This window comes from Leiobunum rupestre, chromosome 9, assembly GCF_980474605.1.
Source record: "Leiobunum rupestre chromosome 9, qqLeiRupe1.1.hap1, whole genome shotgun sequence".
NCBI lineage: Eukaryota > Metazoa > Arthropoda > Arachnida > Opiliones > Sclerosomatidae > Leiobunum > Leiobunum rupestre.
The window spans coordinates 28155400-28173992 of NC_143392.1; the positions used below are offsets into that span (position 1 = coordinate 28155400).

At 34.4% G+C, this 18593-nt stretch overlaps 1 protein-coding gene across 2 annotated transcripts in view; it reads right to left on the reverse strand.

Annotated features, from left to right (window-relative positions):
• LOC149927064 (uncharacterized) overlaps nt 1-18593 on the reverse strand; it is a 173772-nt gene that overhangs the window by 69201 nt on the left and 85978 nt on the right. For both annotated transcript variants that reach the window (XM_090159356.1, XM_090159355.1), the window contains exon 4: nt 1205-1351. In XM_090159356.1, coding sequence (XP_090015482.1) covers nt 1205-1351 — 147 coding nt within the window. The remainder of the gene's footprint in view (nt 1-1204; nt 1352-18593) is intronic.

Sequence of the window (18593 nt, forward strand, 5' to 3'; positions counted from 1 at the left end):
TAAAAAATTCTGCGACGGGAGATAGGGAAGTGTTTACTTATGGATATTAAGTTACTTATGACATATCATTTGGGACCCGTAATTTCAATGGCAATCTATTCAGAAGCAGGGTTTTATTTATGTGTCGAGATCACGCGAATTGTGAAGGGCCCTGGTAGGTATAATAGAAGTTGAAGAAAGGAGCGGATGTATCTAAGTGACCAATTAAAGGGGTTGTAGGGGCTAGCAAATTAGGAGCCTAATGAAAGGCGGCCCAAATTACGGACGATACAGTCGCAGCATATTAAGTCACTTTAACAATACAACAACCACGATTAAAGGTTATTCTTGCCGTAGTTTGATTACGCTTCCAAGCCGCCATAATTGGAAAGGCGTGGAACCCCGAAACGGGCCAAACTTTATCCCAAACAAATCTAGTAATCCCCCCTTCCCCACAACCGCTAAGCTCATGAAATCGTATATAATATTTCGCCCTGAGCGAAATTTAAATTAAAAAAACCATTCGGGTTGAATTTATAATTATACGTTACCTTAATTTACTTCGCTTTATTAGGTTTGAAATTCCGAACGAAGGAAAAATGAAGGCATTAAAATTCCACACTTACAATCTCGGTTTTAAATTAGTAAATGAAGCGAATTATCAAACAAAAGAAACTGTGGAACTCGGGAACTATTCAAATTCCACGTGGAGACGGTGCACCTCACTATTAAACTTGTACTCTCTCTCTCTCCGAAAAAGCTAACTCCCCTCTTACCCTAAAGAAAATGAATTTTTGGGTTCAGTGGCGCCATCTATGGAATTCAAAAAGAAACTTCATCCTATAAAACGCTTCTTTTAAGGCAGCGATGTGTATAACCAACTTAAAGCCGACCTTTAGGGGTATCGTAACGCGGATATGGCAAACTCTGTATAGCAAACTGAGCGTAAGAATATACCTATAGCCATTTTCCGTGAAGCATGATTCTTTTAGCGCGGAGGGGTCTAAAAGCTAATGGCATAATCGCCAAGAAAAAGAGAGAATCACTTGAATATTTCAACGAGAGTTTTACTACGAACAATGCGGGGAAGAGTACATTTTTTATAAGCGACGCTCCTCCTGGACCTCCTCTTCAATAGGATCATAAGATACGATTCCTCTCCGAAACTACTCCCGACGGATACCGGCAAGAAGAAGATGCCGGGAAGAAAATGCGTGACACTAACCTGTTGCGCGGTATCCGCGATGAACGTGTGGCAGTACTGGAGTCGGGCGTGTCCCTTGGGCTCGCGGGCCAAGAACGAAAATTGACACTGCGAAGGGTCACAAGTGGCGAACGAAATTCGACGCAGGGCGTGCGCCATCAACACGCTCTGGGAAAGAAAAATATAAACATTATTTTAGAATTATTACAGTATTAAATCAAGGATGTACTTAATTTAATCAGAAGTAAATGAACCGAAGTTATCAGGGTTGGCAAAAAACCGGCTTTTTTAAAAATTGAAAAATCCAGTATGGTTAAATCCGGCTGTAACCGGTGGTTTAAACGGGCGAAAACCATTAATAAAAAATGATCAAATTGCTTAAATCAAGCCCTCATTGCTAAAATTTCCCGATTTAAAAATTACGTTTTTGCGCGTGACAGTACCTTTACATTGTGAGGTATAGCAGACTTATTTACCCGCTTTTATACCCTAACATGGCAGCGTATTTTCACGCGCAAAATTAGTTTTAAGATACCCTAATTGCTTATATGTTAGCTCTCATTACTTGCGACAAAAAGTGAAGGTTAAGTTTTGTCAATGTTTCTAATTAATTTCTCAATTTTTTTATAAAAAAAAGTGTTTTAACCATGGATTTTATTTGGTGGTTAAATCCGGCTTAAACCAGGGTGATTTAATCCAGTCTGGCTGGCTCTTGCCAACCCTGGAAGTTATCGAAATAGCGTTCAGAATCGGAGGGCGTTTTCCTTATGAAAATGATGAGAAAATCGAGTCAAATAAAAGCTAATTTCCATTCCCGTCTTTTGACGCGATAAATTGCGCTTGGGAATTGTGGGTATAGCTATTTCTATATATAAAAAATTGTTTCATAAAAACCTAGGAGCGCGCAAAATTTCCAATTTGAGGTCAAAATGTAACCTCATAAGGAAAACGCCTCCAACATGGGGAGTATAGCAGTCTGATAACTTCGGTTCATTTACTTCCGATTTAATTACAAACACTTGTAGAGGTTAACGGTAATCTTAAGTGTAGGGAGCTGTTGGTTCGCGTGGCACCGTCCTAACCATTGTAACCCGGCCACCTGATTTAATGGCTTTAAAAGTCGCTAGATGACTTGGGCCTAAGGTGGTGCCTTGGGTATTAGCCTAGCTGATTATTATTAATATTATTATTAATTATGCTTAGAGCTCAGCGGAACAGATAAACTAACCGCCAAATTTTCGATTATTCATAAAATTTTAGTTAATTATTTATTTATGGATATTATTCTTGGTTATAAAATAATTTAATATGCAAAAAATAAGTTTTTATTCGGATAATTTTCGTTTATGGATACAAATGAAAACGGATATATCTTATTCAAACCCAGAGCTCTAGGAATAATGAATATGAAGTACCCTGTGAAACCTACAAAATCTCATGCTTTTTTAAAAGGAGATTTTTTGTTTTAAGTGGTCAAAAACATTTTATGTTGCCATGGCAAATCGAATGGGTAGTGCAACGTCTCCTTTTGGGCAATTTCATATCGCATATAGGTCTACATTAGGCCCGACTTTGAACCAAATCGGCAATAAACACCTCGGGTACTCTCCTTGTTAGTCTGAAATCCATCAAAACTTTGTGGTAAAATAGGAACGTGACACACTTATGTAAAACACAATTATAAACTTACGTTCAAAGTTTTCAAAATCGAAAATTTATGAAATTTTCACAATAGAAAATTAGTAAAAATATTCGCAAATTTTGTTCCATTCATAAATATTTTATAAAATATATAAGTAGAACGAGGGGTCGGACACTTGCCATTATTTTGTACGGGATTTCGGAATTTCGTAGAGATTTTGGCGATTTTATCATTACTTTTTGAAGTGATTTTGGGATTTCAATGTTAATTTACCATAGCGAGAGTTAAAAGATTTTGCGATTTTAGGCAGTGTACGGGATTTTGGTAAATGTCCGACCCCTCGAAGTAGAATATGAAGGTATTATTGAAGTGACAGCTTTTTTGGTCGTAAGTCCCTTGGATATTAGACATAGGGCCAACGTTATTGTTACAAGGAACTAAGCGCAAAACCCGGAAGTAGCGGAGACCACCCGTAAGGCGGGATCTGTTTTCATTCAAAACACTCCGCCGATTCAAGGCCTGAATATGTTAGAACGAGGTGCAACTTTCCCCCAAGAATTCCGAAAGATGCTAGAGTAGCGAGAGAAACAGATAGGCGGGCCATAGGTATTCTTACAGTATTCCCGCAACTAATCCACACTCGGCAGGAGAGGGATTCTGAGCGTGGACACTATGTCTATTGTGGTGCCTCTCTCTTAATGCCCTTCTATATCTACTTTGGGAAAAGAAACTTATACACTTCTTCGCGTACGAAAGAAAACTTTTCGCTAAAGGACATTTTTCTTATCGCTTAGCTAGCTTAAGCTACTATACTATCTACGAGTTCGGATGCTAAAGTATGAATTACAAAAGGGTAAACAGACTGTACCCTTCTCCGAGTCTTCGCCGGAACTGTCTCCTAATTCTTAAGCAAACTCGACTAGGCGGAGAAGAAGAACCTCGGGGGAAATATCCGAAGAGAGCTATTGCATTTTCAAGCGAAGTTGGCATTGCCCGAATAACGTCTCTACCAGTTACGATCCCGACGCGCCTGATTTCAGATGATTCAATGCACTAACCTACAAGTTCTTGTTTTATACTTTATAACGGCTCAGAAACTAAGTAACTCAAACCACAAACGACGTAATAGATCGATTTACAATTTTAAGGGGCATAAACGACTTTAAAGGGGTAATATTCATCCGTGGTAACGTGGTGATGGCGTTATTTGTTAGTAGATAGCAGCATGACGTCATAATTTTGATTTTCAACGATTGGTTGAAAGTTTTCAGTTTTTAGTAGAGAACGGTCTTGTCAAGATTTAAAATACAAAATTATCTTCCTTGATTGGATAGTTTAAAATCGCATTATAGTGCTATCTATGGCGGAGTGTTAACTTCTGTTAAAATTAATTGTTAATTTAAATTACAAAAATTATATATTTTTAATAAGAATTTAAAGTACTATAATTTAGTAATTAACAAATAACTTTTTTAAAAAGTTTATTTTTCATACACTTTATAGTGTCGCCATCTACCTCAAATATTATTAAATAGGAAGGTACCTCGGGTGGATTTCGCCCCTTTTTGCATATTTCCCTGTAGGCAATATGTGAATGCGTCTATTGGTTTCTTCCTAAACATTAAGTAGTATAAAAATTGTTTTAAATTTATGGGATGGACAGTAATAAAAGATGAATGAATGTATATTTATTTTATCTTAGCATACACAAATCTCTTTTATAATTAAAACTCGGCGGAACAGATAAATTAATAGTAAAATTTTGATTATTCATAAAGATTTCGGTTAACTGTTTATTTATGGAAAATATTCGTGGTTATAAAACGATTTAATATGCAAAAAATTAGATTTTATTCGGATTATTTTCGAGGTTATAAAATGATTTAATATTTTCGGTTATGGATAAAAACAAATACAACGGATATTCGTCACCCAAACCCCGACCTCTAATTACAGCAGAATGGAACCCAATTATTGGGTACACTAGAGCATTAAAAACCGTGGGGTTAATCACTCCACGTAATCGGTGTACCTTTAACAGTACGCGTAATCGGTGTACAATCTACCTCACAGTGGTTAGCCCGTCATTAAAGTCAGTATAAACTAACAAGGAGACTACCCGAGGTAGTCATCACAGATTTTGTTGAAACTCGGGGGTTAGGTAGACCTTATGGTAGTATGAAAATTGCCAAAGGGAAAAATTGCAATGGGCTTTAGTTTTCCCATGGCAACCGAAAACGTTTTTGAACTTTCAAAACAAAAAATTCTACATTTAAAAAAGCATGGGATTTTTTCGGTTTCACAGGGTACTTACTTACTTAAAAAATTTGTTTAAATTTTCAAAACATACCCAAAAAAGATGAATTTGACCTATTTTGGGTAAAATTGATCAATGATTTTCGCTAAACTTGACCAATTTTGGTTAAATTTTAACCAAATTTGGGTAACTGAGAAAATCCCATGCTTTTTTAAATGGAGAGGTCAAAAACATTTTGTGTTGCCATTGGAAAACTAAAGCCCATTGCAACTTTTCCCTTTTGGAATTTTCATAAGGTCTACCGAACCCCCGAGTTTCAACCAAATCGGTGATAACCACCTCGGGTAGTCTCCTTTGTAAGTAAAAAAAACCGCAATGCATCAGTTACTAGCCGAAATGAAAATACTATGTACATTTTCAAAAATATTCACAAAAAGCTACATTATTATTTACACTTATTTTTCAAGGGAAGAAGACCCTGCCACCTAGGGGGGTGTTGTGTTTGTTGCTCCTAGCTGCCACAGAGGACGACTTTTAAATATCCAAAGTGTTACCAGATGGCAGTGAAACTTTAAATAATGTTTTCGTGTTTCTTTTTATGTTGAATTTTCTAGTGTTGAACTTTTAATTTTAGTTAAAGTTATAAACAGTGTAATTATTTATTGTAATTAACTAGTAAGTATTTATTCTCTTACCACCACAGCTTAAATTGGCGCCATCTAAAGTAAATAAAAGCATTAAAATCGAACTTCTTATGGCTTATTTTTTTAAATGTTTGGTTCCCATTTCCAGTAAGTAAATTGTGATTTGATTTATTACCATTAATATTACGCTTTTTCCATTCACATTCATTTAATTTATTACATCATATTAATTTCAACTAGAGCTCAGCGAAACAGATAAATTAACCGATAAAATTTCGATGATTCATAAAAATTTCGGTTATGGAAAATTTCGCGGTTATAAAACGATTTAAAATGCAAAAATCAGTTTTTATTCGTATAATTTTTGGTTATGGACAAAAACTAGTGTTGCTAATTTTCCTGAAAAATTAAATTCGGAAAAGTTTCCAGAAAATTTTCCGCAAATCGGAAAAATAAAAAATTGAAATATTACTTTTTAAGGGTTTTTGATTTTTTTAAATTTTTATCGATAGAAAATGTTTAATAACAGGTAAACATACTACAAATCATTAATAGTGCTACATTGTTAATCAATTTAAAGCTAGTCTAGAGGTTTAGTTTTACTTTTATATTCGAAAAAATGAGGCTAAAATGCCGCTTTATTTAAATTTGCAAACAATATATTAAACTAATCATGGAATGAAAACTTTTTTTATTTTTTTCGGAAAAATACGGAAAATTTTCCGGAAAAAAGGCCTCGGTCATTTTTCGCCTTACAACACTAATACCAACAAATAAAACGGATATTTCTTATCCAAACCCCGATCTCTAATTTTAACACACACTTAGAAAAAAGCTGCATTAAGTAAATAAAATTTAAAGCCATTTAAGATTAAAGTTCAGCGACTTTTACACGAAAGGAAGATCAAACAACTGCAAAATCGGGAGGAACAATATACCCGAAACGAAGCAAATGCCAACGCGGCAAATTAGCATATTCTAGCAAGAAGGGAGATGCGGCAAAGATCAACAATTTATTTCCGGGCACACAGAAAAGAAGAATGGAGAATTTCGCTGACTGCTGTTGTTATACTCGTTTTATTCTTATTTCTTTTTAGAATAGAGAAAGAAACTAAACTAAAAGAAAACGAAGCTATTTCGCTTTTGGAAAAACGCTGAGGAAAGAATTTTATATTTTTTTTACCAAGAAAACAATTTGCGAGGGAGGTGGCCACGTTGAATCTGATACTGATAAAAGAAAACAAATAGTAAGGGCTGAGATAGTAACATTGTATTCTCATAGGGATCTATCCAATTATGAAATACATAAGATACGGGAATAAAGATGAGTGTGGAGGCTACATCATGCGATACTTCTATATTGAATTCAAACGCTACTACATATGAAAATAATATATACCCATAAGATATCGAATTTCAATCAAAAAATGGGGGGCGAGTGGCGAAAACAATATCACGTATCTTCAAAATATCAGTTTTCTAAAAACGTTACTGCGCTCTCGTAGACTTGTCAAAGTAAGGAGCTGTGACGTAAGAGGCAACATATTCTATTTTTTACTTTTATTCATTTTATTTTATAGAAATATCTAATCAGGCTTCATCTTGATTATAGTTTTAGAGCGCAAATCTCTTGAATGAGATACGAAACAATTTATATCATAAAAATTTCTCATAATTTAATTATTATATTATTTTAAAAAATACTGCATATTTTATAATATTAATTACATTTCATTCATATTATTTTGTTTTTTTTTTATATATAATGTAATTTTACTCAATTTATATCATAAAAAGTTCTCATTTTAGATTTAACCTTCTCGTTACAGTATTTTACAAAAGTATTATTTAAAAGTAGTGGGAAATTTATAAAATTAGTTATTCAGGGTTGCCACAATAATTTCAGGTTCAAATTCCCTGACTATAACATGTTTTCCCTGACCATTTTCAGAGATTTTCCCTGACTTTTTAAAACCAAAATTAGACAGATTTTAGCTTTATATTATAATTTTATAAGAAGTTTATAAATTGAAATCAACCTACATTTCAGTACTAAAGTATTATTGCAACGTTAAAAAATTAGCAAATTAATAATCATAGAATTTGTCAGATAAATAGAGTAAAATTATTTTCAAAAAGTGTCAAGATAAAATTGAATTCCCCGACTTTTCCCTAAATTTTTAGAAATTTTAAAATTCCCTGACCTTTCCCTGACTTTTTAGGATCATTTTTAAATTCCCTGACTTTTCCCTGACGTGTGGAAACTCTGTTATTTGTGGAAGTTGATTTCCAGGTTGTCCATTGCTTAAATAAGTCCTTGTTTAAAAGGCGTATGAATTTCCCTAAATCATCTGCTATCACGCGCTATATTTGCTTATTAACGTAACTAGCGACAATCATCCCTAGCTTTTGTTAAACCTGGTGGCAGAAAGGCGAACTTCGTCGAAGTCCATACTTCCGTTAAAAAAACTATAAAATGGAAAGAGAAGAAAGTTACGTGATTTTTCCTCTGCAGGAAATAGGCGACAGCACCCGACACCCCCGCGTAGGAAGTAATATCAACGGCGAAAATGTCCGCGAAAGCAATTTCGGTGGAACCTGCCACTCGCCCGTCTAACTTTCGCAATAAAATTCAACAAGTTGCTTTCTAAGAATGTTGTCACTCAAAGGTGATACGATGACGAAACGGAAGGTGCTATACCTGTAATTTTTCAGATTATTAATTTTGTTTATAAGGGTGAGAAGTTATCGAGCGTTATATAACATTAAACGTGACATTCGGAATATTGATTTAGTTCGCCCTAACAATTTCGTGACTCACGACAAAGTGATTCACACGAAATTGCCGGTTTTCTATCACCTGTCCTTGCACGCTACATATTTGGGCCAACACTGAAGATCGTTACCTTACTTTGTCACACCCTTGGTTGAAAGCTTTAAATAAAACTATCAGAATATCATAGACCAATAACACCAAGGGAAAAGATCCTTTAACGGGGATAACGCCATTGAAGGGCCGATTTTTAAATACGTGAACTTTTACTAGATGGCGCCACCTGAAACATAGAACTTTTAGGTCATTTAAAAAATTGAGATTAATATTTTTTCGAACTTTTTATATAGAATAATTAATGGGTTAAACATTTGTATATATTTTTAAATAAAATAAATTAAAATAGCTTTAGAAGTTGGTGTTCCTAATAAAATAAATTAAAATAGCTTTATAAGTTGGTGTTCCTAATAAAATAAATTAAAATAGCTTTAGAAGTTGGTGTTCCTAATAAAATAAATTAAAATAGCTTTAGAAGTTGGTGTTCCTCATAAAACAAATTAAAATAGCTTTAGAAATTGGTGTTCCTAATAAAATAAAATAGCTTTAGAAGTTGGTGTTCCTCATAAAACAAATTAAAATAGCTTTAGAAGTTGGTGTTCCTAATAAAATAAATTAAAATAGCTTTAGAAGTTGGTGTTCCTAATAAAATAAATTAAAATAGCTTTAGAAATTGATGTTCAAAATAAATTAAATTATAATAGCTTTAGAAATTGGTGTTCCTAATAAATTAAAATAGCTTTAGAAGTTGGTGTTCCTAATAAAATAAATTAAAATAGCTTTAGAAATTGGTGTTCAAAATAAATTAAATTATAATAGCTTTAGAAATTGGTGTTCATAATAAAATAAAATAGCTTTAGAAGTTGGTGTTCCTAATAAAATAAATTAAAATAGCTTTAGAAGTTGGTGTTCAAAATAAATTAAATTAAAATAGCTTTAGAAGTTGGTGTTCAAAATAAATTAAATTAAAATAGCTTTAGAAATTGGTGTTCATAATAAAATAAAATAGCTTTAGAAGTTGGTGTTCCTAATAAAATAAATTAAAATAGCTTTAGAAGTTGGTGTTCAAAATAAATTAAATTAAAATAGCTTTAGAAATTGGTGTTCCTAATAAAATAAAATAGCTTTAGAAGTTGGTGTTCTTCATAAAATAAATTAAAATAGCTAGTACAATGAAGCATTAAAATCGAACATTGAAAGGCGTCCCTTTACTGTTATATTAGATTCAATTCAATTTATTATTTCAAGATTATATGAGTGCAGAGAAATAGGGGGGTTGTTTCCCTGTAATCAATTTGGGAATTGGTGGTGTTTTAGTTAGTACAATCCTTCAGTTAACTAGTTATCCATAATTTATTACTTTAAAAAATACCGGTAAATTTGCGAGAGTTAATAATATATATTTTTGTTTCATACCCCCTTCCAAGTTCCACTTACAGGTAAATTTTATATTTTTGCATATCCCCTTACGAAGACAAGTTGACAAAAGACAAATTATAGTCCGGCGCTTTAGTCGCCCTTTAAACGGGCATTGGGCAAGAAAAGTAAAGTAAGAATATTTTTAAAATTTAATTTGATGCTTAATTTTAATTTAATATTACTTAAAAATTAAAACTAGGCTTTTTATTCTAAATTTTAATTTTTAGATTACTTAAATAATAAAACTACGCTTTTAATTTCGTTCTTAATTTTAATATTACTTAAAAACTAAAACAACGCTATTAATTTTATTCTTAATTTTAATTTAATATTATTTAAAAACTATAACAACGCTATTAAATTAATTATTAATTTTAATTTTAATATTACTTAAAAACTAAAAAAACGCTATTAATTTTATTCTTAATTTTAATTTAATATTATTTAAAAAACTACGCTATTAGATTTATTCTTAATTTGAATTTAAGATTTCTTAAAAAAATAAACTACGCTTTTAATTTCGTACTAATTTTAATTTAATATTACTTAAAAACTAAAATTACGCTTTTAGGTTTAACTTTCAGCGCCACTAGATAAGGAGCTCCATATTCCTAGAACGGACAGCGACGAAGCCCTCTATATACTCGCCCTCTATAACTTGGCAGCCAGTTTGCAGACATCCAAGAGTCCCCCTATCTTTGGGAATGGTGTCAACCAAAACTAAATTTTATGAAATTTGTTTCTTTATCAGAGTATGATTCCGCACTAAAAAGAGGAGTAGCCTTTGGCATCCAGCTTTTCCAACTGCGCTTAAACCCTTTTAAATTTGAATAGCGAATTACCGGAAACTCCTATTCGGGGTCCCTTAATCTGTTACTTTAAAGGATTAATCCCCTGACTACTGTTTTCCCGATAGATGTCCAATTTGAAGAGTGGCACGGTGAACCAAAAGTACAAAAGATATAACAAAGGAAAAGATTACTTATTAAGGGATATTTTAGGGCATTGCAGGCAAAGGTCGAGTTCGTTGGGTGCTACGAAAGACTGACTGTAGGAACTAACTAACACTACGTAGCTTTTGGCTGTGGCTGCCATGTTGGGTAGAATTGTTAATGTTTTTCAACAGGAAAACCATGGGTGACGTCGTGTGATGCAGAACTGTTAGCTCTATATTCAAAATTCAATTCATCCTTATTTTTCATATATAATCAAGAATGTAATTAAGAGTTTGTTTTCATAATTTTCGGATTTGATATAATCAATAATTAGCTCTGTGATAAATTGTATTTAATCTTTAAATTTTGTAAACGTGTTTATTAATAATTTGGTTCCTTTCCATAATCTATTTTTAAATTGATTTTAACATATAGAGTTTCATTGTTTTGTTTATAATTTTCGGTACTTTCAATTTGTATTTTTTTCCCGGTAATCTAAGTTTTATTTTTGTAGAAGACCGCTATCTTAAAGGCCTGGGTTTTCTTCTGCCTTTCACTCTTTAAATTGACTTTCCTTCCAAACAAATACCCTGGTGGTAGGCCAACAGCGGAACACGTTGGCGTACCACCAGGGTATTTGTTTGGAAGTTGTCAGGTGGGCGGTTTTCTCGCCCAATGGGGCACCTTTCAAAGCGGCGCGCTTTGCGGGGAAAAAAAGGCTTCCACCAATTTCACCAAATAGCGGCTGCCCAGAAAATGAGGCGATAGTGCCACCGCAGAGGGTCCAGAGGGTAAAGGTTACGCGTGATCTACCCTAATATTAGACCACAATTTTCCTAAAAACAAAAATTAAATTTTTTTGGTTTGTTTATTGTTCATATATAGTAATTATTTGACAGACAATGCGCAAATTTGGCTATAAAATGGGCAAAACTTTAGGCTAAAACATTTTTGACGATGGGATAGTAACGTGCGGTGTTAGCAAGCTGGATTTTCAAAGTTTAATTACATAAATAGTTAATTTTTAAATTTTTAATTATTCTAGTTCGGAATCGTCAAAATTAGGAGTCTACGCGATATTAAAACTAATTGTAAACGTTTTAAATTAGTTATAAATTAATTATTTATATATATTCCTTAAAGGGAATATAACCTCAGGTATTTAGTGTGGAACACCATCGTTTGCAGATCTGGCCACTCTAGCCTTTGGCTTTAGAAATATTTGGCGCCACTGTACAGGCTAATTTGATAAATTGAAGGGGTCTTCTATAAAGATTGCTTTGCAGGTTATATTCCCTTTAAAGTTGAATACGCCCAGAGCTCTTACTACCGCTCGACTTAACTCATTTGCTCACAGCGTTATAAACGACTGGAATTCATTGCCCCAAGATCTTATTTCCGTCAAAGACTATTCCAAATTTCGAAGCTCTTTAATAGAACACAAGTCATTCCGGTTTCGTAGGTATGTATTTTAAAATAAATAAATAGTATAAAACACTGAATTATATAACGCATATTCAGGCACTTTAGCGCGACTTCTTGTTTTCCGCGAAAAGATATTGGAGGCCAATATCCGGTCCAGCCAACTACCTATCACTTTGTAAATATACGTTTCAAGCAGTGTTGCCAATGTTCGAGACTCGAAAATCCTACACTTTCCATCTAAAACAGCCCAATAACCATACCCCCTTTCAGTCATGAAAACTCCTCGGAAAATAGGCATAAGGTTTTGAGACAAATAAATAATTTTTGTTTTTATATAGATTTTACTTTAAAAATTAAAATTTTTTATAGAATATTTTCGAGCTATGCAGTTCAAAATGGCGAGGTTGTGGATTGAACTTGGAAAAGTTCAATTGACCCTCGAAAATTGCTTAAAAAATGGAAAATCCCGTGAAACCCTTTAAATTTGTTAAACAATCCCTTTATCCCATTTCCCAAAAATAGCCATTAAAAATCCCACGATATGGGATTGATCCCACGATTTGGCAACACTGGTTTCAAGGTTCGTAGCCAGCCCCATTGTAATAATCTGAGTTAGCTTCTGGCTCCCAAGTCCCAATAGTATCGTCAGGGAACACTTAACAGAGGGAAAGGCAATGACCCGGCGGAGAGCGTTCGAAAATACGGAGGGGCAGGTCACTTCCATTTTGGGTGCGTCTTAATCATAGTAAAATGATTAAATCAGGGTAATCAAGATTGGAAAATCTAATCAAGATTAGTAAATCTAATCACGATTTAATCAATCTAATCACGATTTAAACGAGATTTAATCATTCTAATCATGATCTAATCTTTTTAATCAGGATTTAATAATTCTAATCATGATCTAATCTTTTTAATCAGGATTTAATCATTTAAACAGATTTAATAATTTTAATTAGATTTAATCATTTTAATCACGATTTAATCAATATAATCGGTAGAATTGAGAATTTATCATAAAATCAAAACTAAAGTACGATTTAATCATACTAATCACGATATAATTTTTTAATCAGGATTTAATCATTTTAATCATTTAATCATGATTAAATCAGATTTAAACATTCTAATCATGATTAAACGTGATTTAATCAACTTAATCGTGATTAAATTGAATTTAATCAAAATAATCACGATTAAATCGGATTTAATCGTTTGAGGGGTGCGTCGTTAGTCAAGGAAGTGATCTGCCCCTCGGAAAATAAGTTCTCGCTCGTTTCTAAACGCGCAGGCTTATTTTACCTTTGCGCATGCGCGCGCTTCGAATAAGTTGCGTACTTATATTGATAGCGATTGAGACTTCGCGGTTCTCAAGGGAATTGTAATTGCTGATAATTTTGACAGCGCTAACAATGCCCGACTTAATCCTTCCACATGGAGAGGTCGGGAGAGCAGGGAACACTTAACACGTGGCGCAGTACGTCACTCGCGCCTGCGCTTTACGGTATAGAGCCTGACATTTGGCGAAGCGGGAGAGGGAAAATTCAGCCGGGTTTTTCACGTTGTGCTGCCCCCTGGTATTGTAATCCCCCTCGTACGTTACTGGCTCGAAAAAAGATTTTTCCCCAAGTTTTACCCCCGTGGTAATTTTCCGTACCCTTCGTGCACTCTGACATAGTGTTGTGAAATAGATAACTATGCCGAAAGGTAAAAACTGAGAACGCGCGGAAAAAGATTAATTCTGGTCAAAGTCTATAGAGATATTTCACGTCGTCTGCTTTCCCTAGCTTTAGCAGTGTAATGGTCGCCATTTTGAGCGGGTTTCTCAATACGAAAAAGCATTGGTGACGTAGACCCCAATACAAGTGGTAGAGCTCTATATATACGCTTCGCTTACTAGACAGGCGTGTTCTATGGCTCAACTTGCATACCGATTGTGGCTCCATCTCGACGTTCGTCAAAATTTTCCCCTAGCTAGAGCCTAGAGCTGTGTAACTTGTGGCATCTCTAACCACGGGTCAAAATATTACCCCAGCTTTTACAGTGCTACAGAGGTGTTAAGGTTTTTCCTAGGAACACGCCTGTCTAGTAACCGAATTCTCTCTGATTCTGGTGTGGCTTTCGATGCTGAAAGGTCGTGATTTTGAACTCTGACTAGATGCCGTTAAAATGAACGTTTCCGCGCTAAATACGTGCGTAAATGAACCCCGTTAAAGACCATGGTGGACGCGCGATGAATTTTGCCGTTTGCCGGAAACCCGAATCGCAGAACCGATGCCTGAATAGTCAAGCCCGCCACTCGTCTATAGATAAGTAGAATGAAGTTCTAAATTAACAAAAGGTCTCGCACGCTAACGCCATAGAGTTTCATCATAGAGCTTCGTTGCTAAGTATAAAACTATATGGCTAATGTGAAGAATAGCGCCCCCCCTATTATTTTTCGTTTTTTATTCGATTTATTGGTAGCATTTTTTACGCTGAATTTAATGGTGTATTAATTATTATCCGCAAACATATAAATTAAGAGTTATCGGGAATGGGACTTTTCAATTTTCACGGGTATTATCCTGAGATTTCACTGGCTGTTCTACCCCGAGATAGAGTAGGACACATGAAAACAAACTTTCATTTTGGTCTATACTAATTGAACACCAATTAACTATTTTAGTTTTCCGCGTATTTGGACAATACTTGATGCGTTATGGCTAGGTAATGTCCTCTAGGTCGCGTTATAGACGGCCCATCGTGATAGCAAGAATGGGGTTGGGGTGGCGCCGTCAGGCACCAATATTCTGTTTTCGATTGCACAAGTTGAAATTCAGTCGATAAGAACTTTTCTTACCCTCGCGAATGCTTTGAAATTGTAGATTTCTCACACGTGTTAACGAAGTCGTTTGGGCTATTTTTAACAATAGGTACTTTTGTTTTTTTTTTGTTTTGTTTATTGTTTTCGGGTTTACGATACTTGATGCGTCAGGCTTGGTGCTGTCCTCTAGGTTGCGTTATAGTTGGCCCATAGCCTTTTTTAGTATGGGGTTGGGGAGGCGCTGCACGCCCCCAGCGCTCGAGCGAAGTGAGTGCGCGGCGCCGTTAGGCGCCAATACTTAGAGTACATTCGACGTTGTATAAGTCAACATCACACAAAAGTCATAGTATGGTAAAAAAAACCTAAAATGCTTTGAAATACGAGAAAAATTCCCAACCCTTAAAAGTTAGTACTGTTCTGCATTTCAGCCTTTTCCTTTTTCGTCATCAGTCCTAGGTTCTCCAAAACGTATTAAAATCTAGACATTTAAAGAATCGTCCTCCTCATCAGTCCTACGTCATCAAATAAACAAACAAATCTCGAAATATGTCGTATTTCCCGTTCTAAAAATTGCTGGCAAGTAACAATTTTACATTGATCATATCTTTTTAAACAATAATTTGCGATTAAAACTTTTTGCATTGTTAAAAAATCCCGTTCTTTGAAGTACATATCATTAACATATTCAGTTCCCTCCCAAATCCTTGATTTGTAAGAGTTAAGTATAGTCTACACTACCACTACAAATTTCATTTTCAGTATTACTCCTTAGTACACACCAAACATAAAGTTTGATTTCACGTGTCCTGCTCTATCTCGGGAGAAAAGGTATAGAACTCACATTAAACTATTGTCGAAAATGCATTGAAATTGACGGTTTTCAAAACGCGTTAACTTAACTAATTCTCATTTGCGGTAACTAAATAAAATACCTTCGTACTCCTTACAAACTGGGCTTTCATCTAAGAAAATAAAAAACCAATACGAGGAGGGGGGCTGTTCTTCACTTTTGCCAACTATATATATTTAGTATTTTTAGTGTATTTCAATAACCGTAATTCCATTCTTAATGTTTAATTAAATGTTTCTTAATTCTTATTCCAATCTGTAGTGTTCTAAATTCGTTTTATTTACTATTAATATATTATACATATATATTAATATATTAAATTAAATATTTACAATATACTTCATTGTAATAATTAGAGATAGTTCAGTTTTAAATTAATTGTAATTTCTAGATTAGTCTTATCATATGTAACATAATTACTCATAAGTATGCCACTATACCTTTATTCCATTCAAAAATCTTCACTATCGGTTTGTTTCACCACGAACCAGTAAAAAGGTGGACTACGTTAGATTTTAACCTTTTTATTCATCGTAGTAATTTTGGGAGTCACACTATTGGCTACTAACATATGTATTTAAGCCAATGGAAAACCTTTAAATTGAGAAGGAATTTTTTGCGTCGGAATTTTAGTCAGCCCAATGTAGCTTTATTGAAATTTATAAACTCGCTCGGTTTGTGCGGATGAAGTTAAATTATGAGTAATTTAGAAAAATAAAAAGTTGGAGAAAATGACCAATAAGTGATCGCTTTCCGAAAATGGAACAAGTCGTCGAAGTGGGATATTCCACCAGCGTTATTAAAACAAATATCAAGTCTAGAAGAGTTAGGCCTAGGCTCAAAAGAATCTGCAAAGACTCCAACCTTGAATCCAAGCATGGAGAAAGAAGGGAAGGAGGTGTTTTGTACGGTCCTTTTAGCTCCCTACCCGTAATAAATAACTCCCACAGGCGGGAGAGCAGGGGGATAAAAAAAAGAGGGAAGCCTGGTAAAAATAAATCACGTGAGCATATTGAAAACATTTGTTCGCGCCCTCTCTTCACCTACCGAAGAATTATTTAACGAATTGTTTTTTGAATTTCGTGTTAACGCTTTTTCCACGCGGTCCTCGGACTCCTCGGTTTCTAAACAAAGCGCGTTTTAAAATAATAACAACGATGGAGCCAAATGATCACAATTATTTCAAAATTGGTATTCGTAAGAAAAATACTAAAGCAATGCAACGAAAGATAGAAACAGGTAAGAATAATTACTTAGACTTGGTAACAATTGAATTGGTAAATTATTTTTAATCTTACCTCTTGTGTTTCTTTAATTGGATCGGGATGTTCTACCGTAGGTCCATTGCCTCCAACAAAATGCTTAGAGCATACGTAATGATGTGGTTTAACATCGTAATGAGTGTTTATATCCACTCTGTTAATCGCTTTAACCCATAACATACATTTTTCAAAGTTTTTCTTTGGTTTAGGTACAGGATAATATTTTATTTCCTGACTTTGAGATTGATGAGCGGTTTTGTAATTCCTACATCTTCTATACACACAATATTTTCCCATTATAAAGATATTTTAATTAAATTATACCTAATAAAATCCTACTACGCGATCCTCCATGTTTGTTTACACTCGATTTTTTGTTTTACAATCCCAGCTAGATGCACTAGATGGCGCGAGCTGACGAAATCGGCCGCCTGTTGAGATTTTACCAGGATGCGCTCCCCACGTTTTCAACCCTCCCCATTCTCCCGTTTGTGGGAGGCTCACATCACGAGCCTGGGAGAGTTTCCCTTTTCAAAACACCTCCTTCCCTTCTTTCTCCATGATCCAAGCTACAACCTTGAATCCAAGCTACAACCTTGTAGATGCGCCAGAAAAGCTCAACCTGAATTTCAACAATTTTTTTCCAATAAACCTGCTTCTTTTATTTGACAATACAAATTTATTTTAGAACGTGAATCTCCGAGAACTTCATTAATTTGCAAATTAATTACATTAACAGAACTTGACACTATATTGTAGTTCATTTTAGCTCCTAAGCCTTGGTTGTTCAAACCGGTTTGTTTACTAAAATAATGGCCGTCGGTTTATAAGATGTAGAGCTAATTGGTCGACGGCATTATCGGCATTTGAGATTCGATGACGTCAAATATTACGTAGGGTACGGATGACGCAATATCTGTGAAACAAACCGTTAGTGAAGAAATAGAGCTAGTGGCATACTTATGAGTAATTATGTTACATATGGTCTTATTTTAAATGCTAACGATATATAATAAGTGGGCTGGAGTGCAATATTGGGCTCCAACCATAAAATCGTTACAATTAGAAGCAGTGTTGCCAATGCTTGAAAGTTGAAATTCCCATTGCTGGGTAGTAAATTTCCCACAAATTCCCACACCCCTATTTAGCCCCACCCCCAACGAACACTCAACGGAAAACATGTCATAATTTAAAATTTTTTTGAAAAATTTACTTTTTAAAATTATATTTTATTGAAATTAAAATGGTTAAACATTTTGGTTGTTAGGCCTATGCATTGATTGATTGTAGTATTAGGAGGCACCTCCTTTATATTATTTATAAAAACCAAGATTCACGAA